The sequence below is a fragment of the Lissotriton helveticus genome, chromosome 8 (assembly GCF_964261635.1).
Source record: "Lissotriton helveticus chromosome 8, aLisHel1.1, whole genome shotgun sequence".
Classification (NCBI taxonomy): Eukaryota; Metazoa; Chordata; class Amphibia; order Caudata; family Salamandridae; genus Lissotriton; species Lissotriton helveticus.
The window spans coordinates 1,021,462,711-1,021,480,969 of record NC_136069.1 but is presented as its reverse complement, the minus strand read 5'-3'; the positions used below and the strand labels follow the sequence as shown (position 1 = coordinate 1,021,480,969).

The 18,259-nt window shown below is 42.8% G+C and overlaps 1 protein-coding gene across 6 annotated transcripts in view; it reads right to left on the bottom strand.

Annotated features, from left to right (window-relative positions):
• GPM6B (glycoprotein M6B) overlaps positions 1-18,259 on the bottom strand; it is a 348,837-nt gene that overhangs the window by 13,056 nt on the left and 317,522 nt on the right. For all 6 annotated transcript variants that reach the window (XM_078657852.1, XM_078657854.1, XM_078657855.1 and 3 more), the window contains one exon: positions 8,117-8,288. In XM_078657852.1, coding sequence (XP_078513978.1) covers positions 8,117-8,288 — 172 coding nt within the window. The remainder of the gene's footprint in view (positions 1-8,116; positions 8,289-18,259) is intronic.

Genomic DNA, 18,259 nt, shown 5'->3' with positions numbered 1-18,259 from the left:
CCTCCATTTCAAATATGACCATTTTTCAGTCACGCCATTGACACATTTCCCATTTTGAGAAAATATACTGTACTCAGTCATGATTCCAATCATACTTTATTTACAAGTGTATCTGTATCACAAGTCACATATTAACCAGGCTTCTGCTACTGGTAGCTCTCCATCTACCTCTGAGTAACTCTGTGTGTGCAGTGCAGCCTACTAAATTAGAAGCTTTTGCTTGGCTGAATTAATATATTCATACCAAATTTGTAAAGTGTTTATTTGAGACGAAAATGTGTGCTTTTTCATAACTCATAAGATGTTGTTTGGAGAAAAAATGATGGATTTCCAGAATACTTTTAAAGCTTTGTGATGTTTCAAGTGGAATTTGGGAGGCTTATTTCTAATATTATTACATTGGTGCATTGAGCATTGCAGCTATAGCTGTTATGTATTGCCTATATAAACGAATTCCAAATTGACAAAGACTTTATGTTACTACTGGCAACCCTACCTGATGCACAGAGATGATCACTGCTGGTACTCTTGCAGATTGCGGCTACTAATGTAATCTTGAAGGGTGATCAAATTGTCAAAAGTAATTATTTTTTTCTGAAATTTATATAGTCAAGTATTTATGGTGTCAGATTCATATTTGAAAGGCGATCCATTTGATGCTTTACAGTCCCAAATAAAATCATGGTGTCCATCGTAATGGCCTTCTCGTCTTGGGCCATCCTGTCAAATTTAATGCATGAATTTATTGGGTTAGGAATGCCCACTAATTCAGACCTGGTACCATGTTGGCCCTGGCAGACCTTCACCCCACTATCTATCAGGTTTTTAAGGTCCATTTAGTTAGTGACCCAAATAGCATTTGAGAGCACAGGATGATGAAAATGCTTATAAGCGATGGACCAAGTTGCCAACTGGTCCTCTACCCAGATTGCAATCTCCCTGCACGTGTCTCTTCTAATGAGACAAAGAAAGATCTCAGATCACCAGGCTATGGCAAATATACTCTGGGAGTGCCACACATCTCACATACAATGACACAGCTAGTGCAACTGATCTACAACTCCACTGCAATATGTCCAAAGGTACCATATCCAGCAATACAGTGCTGAATGTGCCCACAATAGCTATCAAAAGATTGAACAGTGGCACCTTCAGTAGCTCCCCTTGATGCCAGGCCAGTTCAATCTGTGTGTCTCACAATAAAATTGCAACCCGAACAGGGGTTACCTAGACGCTCCAAGCCATGACAAACCATGACACACTGACAGGCTGCACACTTGCTGTTACTCAGTTTGTGTGTGGCCTCAAGAAGTGACCCGCTGCATTATGCTCGGAGGACAGATCCGATGGTGACCACTGCTCTACCAAAGGTGCAGGAGAATCAGAAAAGAGGTTCACCAGGGATCCATGCTGGTTTCACACACACGATTGTCTTCTAACCTCCATTGCTACAACCACAGATCTCAGTTCAGAGTGACTCCTCAGAAAACCCACGTACTCATGGGAGTAATGGCCACTGGATAAATGCTGATCTTGATATTATTTTGAGAAGTGTGGCAGTATTGCACAGAGGTACAGCCTACCCCCCCCCCCCAACCCACGAGACTGGGTTCCCTTCTTATTCTTCACACATACCATTATCGTTTACTCAAAGGTCAACTGGCAGCCAGATATCGGGCATTAAGATTTTTGGTCTTGCAGGGTGGTAAAGTGAATAGTCTAGCATAATTTTGTAACATGTACAAATGTATCAATTCAATTCATTTTATTGAAAGTTTTTGCAAGTTATTAAAACTGTAACACACATAAATACTACTTTTATCCTTTCTATTTGAAATATTAAAGCAGTAAAAACAAAGTGTCCTCCCTAAAAGGTCTCCAGCCCCCACAAACATTCAGACAAAGCTTTTAGTCAGGGAGACCATATGCACATTATAGTAATATCCAAAGCTCAGCAAACACATTAACCATGTCAATCTTGTTATGCCCTTACATTTTGAGATGTTCCAATTTCGGTCTCTCTGTAACTGAGCTCAGGTTCAAGTGCTGCATGCTCGTCTTGGCAGAACATACTTATTCAAGCCAAAAAGATTGGTTGACTAGGGTTTTACACTTCTTATGCCACCGTCCTATATGTTATACTCCTAGTTCTTTTCCATTTATTGTAGACTATTGCATTGTCCTTGTTCCTTCCTTTTGTTTTTAACATTATCCATTTCACCCTTCTTAACACCTGTATCTCAGTCAGATACATCCACCATGGCTGTAATTTGTTAAGGGCTTTTTATCCTACGAGATAAAGCAGCAAATAACCTGCTGTTTTACTGACTGCTAATCTTTGCATATTCACCTTTTCTTGAACAATAACATTTACACATACCGTAAAGGCCACAGCCATTTGAATAACCCATTTTACTATCTACTCTGTCCATCCTCTTGGTTTGTTCATTGCCTTGTGAAAAAAGGGGAGTTTCTCTAGGGCCTAGTACCAAGACATGAACTGAAAGCAAATGTTTATTAATATCGGAGACAGTTCTTCCCTCCCCAACTCCTCACCTATTAACTCCGCTAAGGGGGCGGGGCGGAAATGCGGCGGCCGCATGCTGGTGACGGAACAGCTCCGTCACCAGCCTCGGTTGAGCTATGCTGATGACGGAGCGGTTCCGTCATGGCCCGCCCCGCTCAATAGAACGCTCAGCGCAGGCACGGAATCCGCGCCGCGCAGGCGTGCCGAGCGGGCCATGACGGAACCGCTCCGTCATCAGCACAGCGCCACCGCAGCTGATGACGGAGCGGTTCCATCATCAGCATCGAAGGAGTTAATGAAATGGTATTTCTGGTTGTGAGCCCCTGCATGGATTTAATTCTTAGCCACTTACTTTTGAGGCCCACCATTACTATCATATAATGATGGTGAATGGGTAGGGTATATACTAGCCCCATATAGTCCACACAAACTGTTTTGATGCTTTATCTGGCTTTGATGCTTTGGTCATTGGAGCGGTACAAGAATATACTATGTATTAATTATGGTAAATATTCACATCTCTCCACTCATTTCTTATCCTCTGCCTCCATTCCAGGTGATCAGTGTACTACCTAAAGCCTTTTCTTAGGTAAGGCTTTCCCTAAATAGAATTCATGTGTAATGGATATCACAAGGGATAACAGCACAACTAACCTACAAACCCTCAATGGAATGCCCTCTTGCAAGGATGACTTAAATCAATGACTAAAGGCTTGCAACATTGTCTCTGTGTTATTCTTGGGATGCCATTCTTGGTCAGTTTTAGTTATGACAGCACTGAGCATTCTTACCTAGTTCGAGAACCCATTCACCCTTTGTTATTGTACGCCAGGGGACCCAGTTAACCCACGTTTGCCACCACTGCCTCATGGTTTCCTTCTGTTTCATCAGTCTCCATTAATATCCCTAGTAATTGTGAAGAACAGTCAACTAAATAAATTTTCACCTGGGTAAGCATTTGATCTGGTTTTTGTACCCCTTTAGTCTTGACATTGGGCTCACTACTCTTGGTGTAACATTGTCAGCTCAATATGGCTTCAACATGTTCAAAAAAGGTTTATGGAGCCATCTCTTGTCATGGTAAACCGTCACCCCCACAGATATGTCCTAAAATATGTTGTTGTCCAAAACAGGCTAGTGATTCTCTTTCTATTACTGCATATGTCGTTTCAGTGTCTAAGTCCCTTCAAACCTATTGCTTCTCTATTCTTTTTTAGGTCAAGCCTGGGCAGCGCAAGCGCTGCTCTGGGAGGCATGCTGTATTCGCGTATGGATTTGAAGCTCCGCCTACTCTCCGCCCATATTTTTCATTCGCTTGTCTCATTGTCTTGTAAATGCTGGCTTCTAACTCGTTAATAGGCTTGTTTGTCCTTCCTTAGTGCCGCCTTGTCTTCATTTGTAACCTCCCATGAGGACTGGCGCTTTTAATTCTGTTGTTACACAGTATGTCTTATTTAGTCTGTAAGTACTATTTTCTTTAACGAGTTTCTCCTATTGCAGGCACAACATGCGTTCCTGCAACATTCAGCGCGCCATGCACGCTTTCACTTTCCAAGCAGCCCGGGACAATGGCGACCGCTTCTTAGAAGTGGAATAGGTCTTGCATTTACAAGAGTTTGAGTTATTGGCATTGTAAGTGATAAAATGCATTATTTATTTGTTAATTATCAAAACAGATCAATAAAAGGCATTGTCATTTACAATGCCAATAGCTTAAAGTCTCGCAAATGCGAGAACTATTGCATTGCAAATGCTTGTTATACTGGGCTAATGAGATTCACCCCCAATCATATCCAAAATCATCCACTCGAACAATTGTCTATTTGGCAATACTGAATTGCACAATCAGGGTGCTTCCTGTATGCATTATTTCACCAGTATGAGTGTTTCTTTTTGATTTTATTTTCACCTCACACTGGCGTAACCCTTTTTAAGCCAGCAACATAATGGTTCTGTCATAGTGCTGAATGAGCCCACAGATTCTGCATAGCATTCTGCCAGCCTCCTGAAAAAAATTGCACGAGTCTTTGACTGGCATGTGTGTCTCTCATATGGCCCAACAAGACAGCACATAGAGCTTTCCCCCTACCCTTTTCTTATGTGACCTAAGGGAGGGGCTACTACACCTGTTTTTTAACAAGGTGCCATGCCTTTTCTCTGTCTTCTAGTCTTTCTTCATACCCTTCATTCAGTTCGTCTTTTTTGTCTTCATAAGTCCTTCTTCCATTTTTCAAAGCGCGTTCACTGCTGCTCAGATCTACCTTTGTGCCCAGTTCATTAATACACTTCAGTGACTAAGCCCTAAAGTGCCCATGGCTGAGTGCCAATCACTGACACCTCGTCACAGAGTGCTGCCTTCCCTCATTGGCGGACTTAAGGTCGTCCAATGAGGGAAGGCAGCAGTCCCAACCCTCCTGGGACCTCCGAGGCAGAGCTGTGCAGGCAAGTGTGATTTGTTTTTGTTTGGTGTGTGCATGCATGAATATATGGGAGAGAGTGTTGTGAATGGATATGTGTGTGTGCATGTGAAGAAAAAAATGCATAGGTGAGATTAGTGTTTATGTGTGCATTTGTGTCACATCTGCCCCCTCCCTGCTATAAGTACCGGCTGCCACTGCTTCACTGAGCACAGACTTGGGTACAATGGTGTAACGTCTGCTAGACTCCACCCTTAAGTATATCTCTGAATCACCAATTGCTACCTTACATCGGGTGTTTTACTTAACACATTTAAAGTCTTCTCCATCCATGCTTTCAATGCCTACAAATTTGTATGGTCTTCTTCGACATATACAGCAGCATTGTAACTCTTACTTTCGTTCTTGCACGCCGTAACAACATTTTTTTATCAAATTTTCTTTTTTAAACAGAGCATGAACTGCTGCATGCTAGGGGAAGGGGCAACTACACCTGTTTTTTTAACAAGATGCCATGCCTTTTCTCTGTCTTCTTGTCTTTCTTCATAACCTTCATTCAGTTTGTCTTTTTCGTCTTCATAAGTCCTTCTTCCATTTTTCAAAGCGCGTTCACTGCTGCTCAGATCTACCTTTGTGCCCAGTTCATTCATACACTTCAGTGACTCTCCCTGCAACTTAGCTACTGTGATTGATTGATAGTGTGTTTGGTTTCTACTTGGGAAAAGCCGTTACAATTTTTATCTTTACAATGCACAATTCATTGATTCCTTATTTAGTCAGTCAGGTCTATAAATTCACGCATGGCGACTATCTCTTCGACTATCCATGAAATGGTATATACTTTCACCCTTAGGTCGTAGCTGGGTACAGAATGTACATCTGACCATTGTGACATTAACTTAGTTTGTATAATACTGTTCTAATCTTTGGATGCTTCAACAGTTCCACAAAATTCAGTATCTTGCTCATCAACCCCTTCTTGTGGACTCTAAAGGTCCTTTGCATTTCTGCTCCTAAAGACATACGTAAGGTCTATTTTCTCATTTCCCTGAAGTCACTGCCATAAAAGGCCCCTAAGCATGTGAAGAACATTCTACCACTTTTCCATGTGATTGGTGGGTCCCTATAGTTAAGGTGCATTCACTATCTTCATGGAGAAGGAGAGCTCTTGAACTTGTATTGCTTCTGGTTTGCAAGTTGGCTTCACAACCAACAATACTAATGAAGTGAAAAATATTGTTTGCTTCGTCTTTTACTAATAAGTGTCAACTTTTTGAATAGACATTTGTTTTGCTTTCTTTCCACTTTGGCACCGTTTGTGTCGTTAGTGGATAACAAATCCCTGGACCTTTATGCTCTTTTCATAGGTAACATGCACGGTCTCTCTTTCAAGGGGTGGTCCTCTACATGTTCCTTCCAATGCCAATTGCATTTTTGTCAGTGTTATGTTTTGCTTTGCACAGGTGGATTAGGTAACTTTACCACATGTTGCATGTTCCTTACCAGACAGAAGTCATTTAGATCCCCACCCGTAGGGCATCATTCCCTGAATGTGCCAGCTGCTGACTTGAGTACTCCAACTCACTGCATTAGTTCAACAGGCACTGGGCTATACTGTGTATGTCATCACCTGTGAGCAATAGCTGACTCCAGATGCTTTTTTCTTGTGATTTAAGCTATTTTTGACGCTGGATGATAGCATTAGTCCTCTTGAGGCTCAGTTTGGTGCAGTCTACCCATGGTCCCTTTGACAGTCTCTTGTAGCCAAACTGAATAATCACAAAGCCAGATATTGAGGAGGCTCTAAATAAAACTGACAGATACGGTTGTTGGTTTCATCTCTCAACATACCAGTCATGTAATGGAATGTTCACTGGGGGAACTGATGTAAGCCAAAGTAGGAAAGGAAGACAGCACTACAGTGATCTATTGGGCCAGCTACTGTGCTACTTCACATCCTCTTACCACCCCAACTAATTCAAAAAATTTCCTGCATTGGTCCTCTCTCAATGCTTTTCCTCCTCCGTCAAAGTGAAATAAAACCACGTTAGTCTGCACCTTCATCTCTGGTCTTGTTATAGAAGTCCATGTGTAGTAGGAGCAATGGGCAGTGGAAGAAGGCCCGACAATGAATCCCTCCGGATGCACAGGTATTAATGTCAGCTAGCCTGCCAAAATGAGCATATTTGGAGGAGTGAAGCAGGACGTTAACTGACACTGCCTAACCTGTTACCTTCCTGACATTAGTCTGTTCCCTACTCCTCCCTAATCTCTTTACACAACGGAGAAGTGTACAGGAGCAAGAACATGCATGGATGTTTCTTATGCAGATTGTGCGCCTGTTAGACTAGCCCGACAGGCTGGCTTAAAAGGCCTGTATGGGCTGCTTTTTCTACCAACTTCAAGGTAAGGCAAGCTGGTTTTCTTAATGATGATTGGCTGTAGTTCACTGGAAGCCCACATAGAGGCAAGAAGGCTGGTGACATATACGCATGTATACCTTAGGTCCGGGCGAGGCCATTGATGGGTCTTTAAATGTAAAATATGACACAGATTCATCCCAAAACTCCTTTATTAGATAATCCCGATAACCTTAAGGGTGATCTTAAAATGATATCAAGTTTTGCCTATTGTCACAGGCCGAAACATTTTCAAATACACTACTTGCCTTACATTTTCCCAATAGTACACTGCTCAGAAGTTGCAGTAATAAAGTGTAAAGCAAAGTTGTGAAACAAGATTTGTGAAAGTGGATCACTTTTCTCTTTGGTGGTCCTGCCCGTCTTATGGGTCAGTCTGACTCTTGCTGCACAGGGGCCGGTCTGTCCTTGACTCCAGAGACATGAGGGTGGTAATGAAGCGAAGAAAGCAGCTCTAGAGATAGTAATTACTGTAGTACGTCCTAGAAACTTACAACGCGAAGATGCCATCTGTCGCAGTGAAGTCGTAGCTGGTCACAATGATGTCTACTTTGTGAAAAGGCAGCCCTGCCTAAATATGTACGTGGTAAACTTGTATTAAAAGCTTGCAAAATCCAATTTGTCAACATCCAGCCCAGAATTCTCCATGACACAGCAGAGTAATTTACGAGGAATTTTGTCAGTTAGGACACCAACACACTCTACTGCAAGTGGATTGTCCAATTTCGGAGCCAACAGAAAGTCCTACGTACCATATTGTCGGATGTCGACACAGATCTGGTCTGCTGAAGTTGTGACGTTTGTCTGCAAAGATCTGATGACCTCACAAGATGACCACATGTTGTAAAACATGAAGACAGGCACTGCAGAGAAGCCAAAGACTCCAAGCCAGGCCACTCCGAGCACGTAGGTAAGGAAAACAAACTGAGGAAAGAAAGACAAAAAAGAGTTACAAATTCACTGTGTGGTTTTTGGGCATCACTTTAGCTTGCAAAAACATGAAGGGTAGTCTCACCCAAATTATATATTGCGGTTACAGTCTTCCAACATAGGTGCATATTTATAAAATCTTTGACCTTTTCAACGGAAGAACTTCTACCTTCCCGTTTTGTGAAAAGAAGGAAAATGCTACTTACCGAGACAGCATCTGTTCTTGGCATTTAGAGCTGTAGATTCACATGCTTTGCATACTCCTGCCATCTAGTATTGGGTCTGGATGTTTGCAAGTTGTTTTTCTTTTAAGATGTCTTTCCAGTCACAAGGTAGGTGACTCCTCCTTTCGTTGATAGTGCTCATGGGCATCGACTCCATTGTTAGATTGTTTTCCCGCAGAGGGTGAGAATGGAGTGAGAAGAGTACCCTAGAGATGTCCATGAGTATGTATTTGAGTAAGATAATACTGCAACAGGTAAAGATACCAGGGGAGGTGGGTGGGCGCATGTGAATCTACACCTCTACATGTCAAGATCAGATGCTTACTGGGTAAGTAGCATTTTCCGTTCGAGGCATGTGAGCTGTAGATCACATGCTTTGCATAGACTATACAGCCGTAATCTCCCAAAGCGGTGGGTAACCTGTAGCTGTTGCAGTTGTTTGAAAAAGTGTACGAAGAACTGCCTGGCCTACATTAGCTTGTTGTCTGGCTAACACATCTACACAATAGTGGATTTGAAAAATTGGTTATTCTATTGTCAATGCCTGAAGCTCACCCACTCTCCTCAGTGAAGTAATAGTAATGAGGAAAGCAATTTTCTAGGGGAGAAATTGCAGTTCACATTTATGCAATGACTCAAAGGGTGGACCCATTAGTCTGGTAAGGACAATATTAAGGTTCCACGCTGGAGCTGGTGGAAGTCTTGGTGGAGTAACTCTTTTGAGTCCCTCCATGAAAGCATCGATAACAGGTACTCTGAAAAGGGATAGATGCTGTCTATTTTGAAGGTTTGCAGCTATTGCATCGAGATGTAAGCGGATAGTTGTGTACGCTAAACCAGTCTGCTGTAAATGAAGTAAATAAAAAATAATGTTGAACTGAAGCATCTAAGGGGTTGATATGGTTGTTGATACAATGTATAACAAACCGCTTCCATTTTTCTGCATAGCAGGCTCTTGTAGTAGGTCTTATGGCCTCTTTAATGATATTCATACAGTCTGGTGGAAGAATCAGATAACCAAACTATGATTTCAGGTGCCAGATCGCAAGGTTGAGATTTTTCGGATCTGGATGTTTTATCTCTCCATGGTTCCGCGTGAGGAGACTGGATGTGAGATGTAGTTTTTGAGGAACTACTGAGACTTCCAACAGGGTAGTGAACCTGGGGTGACGAGCCCATGTGGGAGCGAATAGGATTAGCCTGAGGGATGTTTGCCTGAGTTTCCGAACCACTAGTGGAATGAGTGGGAGAGGCAGAACAGCGTAGGCAAATATCCCTGACCAGTTCCATCCATAGTGCATTGTCTCTGGACACTGGGTGTGGATACCTGGAGTAAAAATGCTTGGGCATTTTGCGGTTTGGTGTGTGGCAAACAGATCTATGTTTGGGACATCCCAGATTTGAAAGAACTGGAGGAGAACTTGAGGGTGAAGTTCCCACTTGTGAATCTGTTGTCTTTGCCTGCTCAGCAGATCTGCGGTCTGACTGTTTATTCCTGAGAGGTGTTCCGCTAGGAGATACATTTTGTGATGTATGGCCCACCTCCAAATGGCTTGCGCAAGGTGTGACAGTTGGAGAGAGTGTGTCCCTCCAAGTTTCGGTATGTAGTACATGTCTGTCATGTTGTTGGTGCGTATCAGGACAGCTTGCCTACAAGGTGAGTCTGGAAGGCTTTGAGCACTAGAAATACTGCTAGCAGCTCTAGATGATTTATGTGAAGTTGCTTTTGCTTCTGACTCCACAGACCTTGAATTGTGTGAGTTTGGAGATGAGCTCCCCAGCCAGTGAGCGATGAGTCTGCTGTTAGCACTCGGTGAATACTCTGGGAGCAGTGGTGACTCTGAATGGAAGCACTTTGAACTGGTAATGGTGTCCTGCTACCACAAATCTGAGATATTTGCGGTGAGCAGGTGTATTGGAATATGGAAGTATGCGTACTTTAAGTCTAAAGTAGACAGAAAGTCGCCTTGTTGAAGGAGCGGGAGCACTTGTTGAAGTGTCACCATGTGAAAATGACCTAATTGAATATAAAGATTTAGGTCTCTAATGTCTAGTATAGGCCTGAGAGAGCTGTCCTTTTTGGGTATGAGAAAGTATAGGGAGTATACGCCGGACCCTTGATACTGTAATGGTACGGGCTCTGTAGCTCCCTTTTGCGGTAGAGAGTGAACCTCTTGTTTGAGAAGGTGCAGATGCTCTGGTGACATTTTGTGCGATTGTGGAGGAATGTTTGGGGGATTGTTGGTAAGCTCCGAGGCAATAACCAAATTGGATAATTTCTAGGACCCATTTGTCTGAAGCTATTGTATTTCAGATGGGAAAAAATTGAGAGAGACGTCCCCCGACAGGTGTGGAATGATCGGGGTAGTGGAGGCAAGTCACTGTTTGTTTGCTGCAGGAGAAGTACGGGGTGTGTTATCTTTACCTCTTCCCTCGCCATTATTGCCTTGAAATAATCCTCTAAAGTAACCTCTTGAAGAGGGTGATTGATTTGTGCCTCTATATGAATTAAAGGTGTTGTCTGTGGATATAACTTTTGAACCCCCCCCTGTAGAAGGAGCGGCGAAAGGAACCCCGATTGGATGGGGATGCAATGCTCCCATGGATTTTGCGACATCTGTGTCTTTCTTCATTTTCTCTAAAGAAGTGTCTACCACGGGTCCAAATAGGTGTTCCTTATCAAAGGGTAGGTTTAAAATAGAGGCCTGTACTTTGGGTTTGAAGCCTGAAATTCTGAGCCAGGCGTGCCTTGTTAAAAGAACACTGGTGTTAACAGCGCGAGTAGCAGTGTCAGCTGAGTCTAAAGCGTACCTAATGTTATTGCTGGAAATGAGTTTCCCTTCCTGAATTAAGTCATGCGCCTCAGTTTTCTGTTCATCTGGCAAAAACTGGAGCAATTGTTCTAATTCGTCATAGTGAGCCCTGTCATAGCTCGCTAAAAGAGCCTGGGTGTTGGCAATACGCCAGCAATTGGCTGCCTGTGCAGCTACTCTTTTGCCAGAGGCATCTATAAGTTTGGATTCCTTATCAGGAGGAGGGGCATCTACTGTTGTTTGTGTGAGTTTGCCCTTTTGCAAGCATTAGAAATCACTAGGGAGTCTAAGGGAACTTGACCTTTGATGTAGACGAGGTCTGTAGGTATGGGTTTATATTTCCTATCTACCCTTGGTGTTAGAATTCTCGCACGTACTGGGTCCTTAAAAATGTTGTCTGCGTGTTTAAGCATACCCTTAAGCATGGGCAGTGTATGAATTGTTTTTTGAGTAGAACTTAAAGTCTCAAAGAGAAACTCCTCTTCAGGAGCCTCTTTGTGAAGCTGAACCCCGTGATATTGAGCAGCCCTATTTATTAATTCTATGTACCATACATTGTCGTCATGTGGAGAGGGTTTTGAAGGGTATAGATCTGGGTCACTATCAGTGTTAGGATCTGTATTGTAGTCAGTCCATGGATCAGGACTATTGTCATCTGGTGCATCCCCATCCCAATCATCCTGGTGGTCAGGTGACTGTGGTTGTGGTGAATTTGTAGGTGTAATTAGCAAATTTGGGTCAAATGGGGAAGGAGGTGTAAGAGGAGGAGGAGGAATATGAATAGTACTGACATTTTTCTTTTTAAGGGGAATGTGGTAAGCTTCCTCAGTTTCTGGCTTGTGTTTAATTGGCAATTTTGCATGAAAGCGTCCATTTTTAGGATTAATAACAAGTTCTTACGGTTTTGGGTCTGTGTTGGAAGGCGGGACGCCGAAACCAGGCTCCTTGGATGGAGGAGGAGCTATTTCTTGGATGGAGGAGGAGCTATTTTTTCCTTCGGTGCCAGAATTTTCGGTCCCAAAGGTTTAGATGCCGAGCTGTTCAGATCCGAAGATTTAGGTTTCAGTGCCGAAGTGATAGTCACGAGGGCGTGTTTGGATTTTGACGCCGAACGTTTCGGTTCGGTGCCTGAATGGGACCAATTCGGTCCAGAGCCGGAAGGCTTTGGTGTGCGTTTTAGTGCAGAGCCAGAAGGCTGGGCATTTGAAACGTGATCTCGGTACCGACCTTGGCCTGAAGGCGGAGGAGGGACCGGAGCCTTTTTCTTAGACATAATTTCGGGCAGGGGAGTGAGTATCAGTATTCACGGTACGCTGACCCTGCGGAACATCTTCTTCCATGTCGGAATCGACTTTGGACACGGAGATGTGTTCTTCTTTCTCGGCTCCTTGTGTGAGGAAGACTTTGTGGTCGGAATCTTCTCCAAAGAGATCCACAGTGGAGCAGCTATATTGCTGGTGCATAAGTGACACAGAGCCCGATGGTCACGAAGTGTCTTCTTGGATCAAAAAGATCAGCCCGCATCGCAGTCCTGTTCGTTGTGTACCTGGGACAGACACAAGTTGCACACTTCGTGCAAGTCGGTGGGCGGATACTTGTCGCGGCACCCGGGACAGAATTTAAATGGAGTCCATTCCATCGACTGAGGGCTAACCCGACGCAGCTAGGCCCAATGGCCTTCCATGAAGTTTCCGATCGATACGATACACGGAGAATGGAACACGTGATCGAATAACAATACCGTAGAGGGTAGTGGATTGCGCATCGAGGGGAAACGGTGTTGAACCGGAACACCGCAATTAACGTCCGAACCCGATAGCGGGAAAAAACAGCCCAACAATGGAGTTGATGCTCATGCGCACTATCACTGAAAAGAGGAGTCACCTACCTCGTGACTGGAAAGACTTCTTCGAAGAAAAACAACTTGCAAACATCCAGACCCAACACTAGATGGCAGGAGTATGCAAAGCATGTGATCTACAGCTCACAATCCTCGAACCTTTATTTACTCTGCAAATGAACAAACCCAGGCAGGGAAATGGTCATTGAAAAAGACCCTTGGGCTACTTCAACTGGCGGAGTCACGTAGTGAATTTTAGCAAGATGTATTCTATCCTCGTGTATTCAGGCCATTTTTCCAGGCCCTCTTCATTATTGAGCTCTCCAGAGATTCAAAATCTGTCATCTTCGACAAAGTCTTTCTTTTTCCGACATAGTACAGTTCGATCCCAAATCCCACATGGGACTACAATGGTGGATCGACCATTTGGATGCCTTGAAAGGCAGAACAATCTTTCCCTTGGTCCCAGTTCTTCTCTTAGAATCAGTTGCAAGCCTGAAAGGCTGGTGTGCCCGGCGTGGTCGGATCTCGACTGGAGGCACATGGTCTGTGCAGGAATCAAAACTGTACATACATTGTTTAGAGATGCTGGCAGGGTCCTTTGCAATCCAAAGTTTTGCAAATAAACAAAGTAAAGTGTTTAATTCTCCTCCGCATGGACAACCTTACCGCTGTAAGATACATCAGTCACCTCAGCTGTACAAGGTATAAACCTTATGCAGAACTAGTGAAAAATATTTGGGAGTTCTTTCTCAGTCACAAGATCTCAGTTTGAATACCTTCCAGGCACCCTCAACACTGTCGCCGATTGGCATTCACAGTATCTTCATGAGTCCAGAGACTGGAAACTGCATCCCTCTATTTTGTACTTTCTTTACCTCAAATGCGGCCCCTACATATAAATCTCATGCATCCAGACTTAATTTTCAGCTTCTTTGGGGACCTGTTAGATTTGGAAATGGATCCGTTTCTCCAGGATTGGTCCCAGAACATCAATTATGCATTTCCTCCCTTCCTCAAGATCAGCAAAGTCTTGGCCCTGGTCAGACAACAGGGAGTTGTTCTAGTTCTCATCGTTCCCTTTTGCCAATATCAGGTATGGTATCCTCACCTCCTGGAACTTGCAATAGATTTCCCCATGGAAGGTAGCGGGACTGCTCAATTTAATCCAGACATTTCGGCAGCAGAATACATCAGAAAACTCTGGACTCCAGGAACTACCAAAGCTTACAGATCAGCCTGGTCAATATGGGAAAGCTGGAGTGTGGGAAAATCTGCTAATCTCTTTTCAGCAGATGTCACATTCATAGTCAATTTCTTTGCCTCTCTAGCTAGTGGAGGCAAGAATTGCCATACGGTCAACATCTAAAGAACTGCAATCTCAACAAACCATCCACGGATCAACGGAAAGACAGTGGGGGAACATCCTCTGGTTTGTCATCTATTAAAGGGAGTAAGATTTTGTAATTTTCCTCTTCTAAAATAAGTCAATTATGGGATGTTAATTTGAAGTTACTAATGTTCATAAATTGACCAGAAAATGCTTCTCTCTCTTAAAATGTTATCCGTGAAATTAGCGATGTTGGTATGCTTCACTTTTATCAAACGCCTTTCTGATATCAAAGCACTGGACATTTTGTTGTACAGGATTTTAGGACCCGTGTGTAATTTTCCCGATTCATGCCCTTATATAGGTATAAATCACCCTATCCTTATATAGGCATAGAAATCATAACCATAATTATACATAGCTCATGCAGTCCAAATACGGCATGGCTACTTCCACTAGTTCCCGAAAATCCACAACGATTTCTTGGAAAACTCGCCTTCAGCAGTCAGGGACTTCCCCTTGTTTGAATATTGATTTTCCAAGAACTCATGGAGTTTTCAAAGAACTGAGACTCTTTGATGACGTTATTATGTCTAACTTTACGTCAAACTCAGCACCTTCAAGGTATAAATATGCCCACACTTGCCCTAGCAAACACAGTGGTTTGGATCAGTTCGACTGTCTACTTGCCAGACGCATCTCGCTGCAGCAAGTGCCAAAGGAAGCCGACCCTCCAGCAGGCGCACTGAGAGAGACGCTGTCTTTTCTCTTGCCGAGAAATCCGGCTCCAGTGTTTCCAAGCTAACCTTGCGGGTTATTGGGAAATTGAGTCCTGAGACAGAGAGATACCAGACCTCCTTTATTCTAAACCAAGGTACGGAGCTGATTAGACCCTAAGAGAAATCTTGGATAGATTCTTGGCAAAAAGAATACTAAACCTATGCTACACCTCACTTACTTCTTCCCTCGTACTAGACCTAGGTTAGGTACATCGGGTAGGCGTATTTTAGAAGCACCAGTTGAGTACTTTTAGTCCTTATTTATTTAATGTATGTATTCTATGTATTTTATGGCTTAGAAACCATACCATGCTATTACAGTATTAATTCATAATACTCTTCTTGCTGTACGCATTATACTTTACAGCCAGTATTACGATTGGAGCAGTTCTATTCTTCTGCATGAGAAATAAGACTGTTCAATAACTACTTTTTATGGAAAACGCCAGTCTCTCTATTTTCTCTGCACCTCTGGTGAAACGAAGCATGCACGATTGACTGAGTGAAATATCTATCTATTGTTTCCACGACACTGATGATACGTTTTATCTTGGGGAAACAAAGTTGTCATGCGGTTGTCAGAAACTAATCCCTTCTTGTTTATTCGAGAAAGTTTCTAGTGACCTCTGAGCTAGCTGGAACTCACAATTAAGTCTAATATATTTGATAGAGACCCAGTAGACATAAGTCCTACGTCAATTCTATAGGATATATTATTCCAATGCGCAGAGCCTTTTGGGAATATAGGAACTACACTACAATTTCTTATTGCCATTTTACTCCTTTGGGTGTGGTTTCTAACATAAGGAAATGCACAAAAACAGATTTAACTTCTATGTTTTACCCTTTCTTTCCTAATCATCCTCAACTCTGCATGGGTAACTTTCTGAAAATTTATGAACAACAAATTAACCACCTGAGAACGTCCTCCACCACTCAACTCCTCATTTCCTTAAAAAAAAAAAACTCATAACCCATTTGTTTTCCGTACCCTTGCCTGCTGGGTTAGGTGGGTTAAGTCCTATGCTGGGATTCATTTCTCAAGGGGGCCATAGCATCCAAAGTCTATTGGGTGGGTTCCCGTTTAGAGGACATTCTGAGATCAGTTGATTATTCAAATGATAACAAATGTCACACTTTTTATTGCAAACCTGTTCATACTACTTCTTTGGTGGTGATAAATATGCTTTAAATAAGCATAATAATAGCCTCGGTATCCCACTTCAACATATGTATTAACAATGCTTTTTTCCCACCCTGCTGTGCCCGTCTCTACAACAAGTACAACTGCATACGTTTTCATCTGCATCTTTTGACATCAATAAAACCAGCCTGCTCATTCCCAGGACTCTTCCCTCCCATGTACAAACCTCTTCGGGGGATCTTCCCTTCAGGTTCCAGATTGCTGGACATTATTCAGAAAATATTCACATTTGTTCTGGCAGTTTCTCTTGTTTTTCTAATTTTACCTTTGTTCCATACTTCTGCATGAATTATTGCTTAAGAAAAGATGATTCTTCACAGTCAAGTTAGGCATTATAGGCGGTCTTGAGCACTGGTTAGTTATTCAGTTGAACTACAGTTCTATTCCCATTGGCTTTTGCTGCTAAGCCTCATGGGACTAGTCGTTTTTTTCCATAGTCTGGACTGCTGCTATTTAAATAAAGCAGGTTAAGAAAACATAACCATAATATTAGCCTCCATGTCTTTAATAAAATTAAGACTTTCCTTCAGGAAAATAGGAAAATCTAGATTATATTATAAACCGTAAAAATTTAAAATAGCACCTGTTGGCATTATTACGTCATGCAAGGCATATTTAAGTAAGCCGCTTTGAAATTTTGGAATCAGTATGATTGCGATCATATGAAGTAAAGAACATATCTATGCACATAGTTTTTACACAACAAGCACTAAATATTTCTCTTTCCTACGTGCCAGAGAAGAGTTATAGCACACTTACATAGCACAGCTAATAACACGATGTGATGACATGCCCATTCAACACAATTCAATTCATTGACAACAAAAGGAATATAAAAAATTTTTTTGTTACTTTTGAACAAGTGATTGTCATTAACAACTGGTGTTATCTCAATTTAAAAGCGGACTACGAGCTTAGGAAGAGCTATTGGACATACACTGTAATAAGTTGTTCCAGCATGACGCATCACGACATATGTTAAACAAATACTTCTACAATGCATTTGAAACCAACAACGCCTCACCCACGCGCTTGAAATGGCTTTTGCATTGAGATTTCTTACTCAATTGAAATGTTTGATAAAACGGCAAAATAGAAGTAAAATATTAAAGGGAAGCAAGGGAGTGTGGATTTCCGTGGGGCAGGAACACAGTTGCCTCAATATCTGGGCTTCCTGTATTGCTAGAGCAGCACAGGAGGAGCTGTGTTTAACGGTGTCCTCAAAAGCATGGTCAAACAATGGTCATGTAAAGATTAACATTGATAAACCATTCTTTGCCCTAGTTCGTCAATGAACACAGTTTGGTTTTTCATTCTTGAATGTACTTTGCTACATATGATGGAGTCCCTGACCAGAATCTGTATTTGCTTTGCCGCTACAAGGGGTGCACATGTTGCATAGGGAGCACCAACTCCTCTTGAAATTACCACAGTCTTCATGGGCGCTGTCCAGCTGTTGTGAGTGGCCCTTGTGGCGCGGTCACCACAGGGCTGTACAGAGATGCAGCTTCTCAGTGATGGAGTGAGCAGGCTCTCCCTCTCTGCGATTCTGCTAGTAGTGGTGCCTACTGCACCAACATCGCGGGTCTGAGCTACACATGCTGTGATGGCTGGAGTAGGTGGCGTTCTGTGCCAAAGACTCACACGGGGTCCATCCAACACTGAGAGGTCTCACCGCCTCCCTGATATTCCATCTATCAGCCTCCTGACACCAGGGTATTTGTGATAGTGAGCCGGGAAGTGGCACTTCAGTGAGCTGCACTCACCAGGATAGG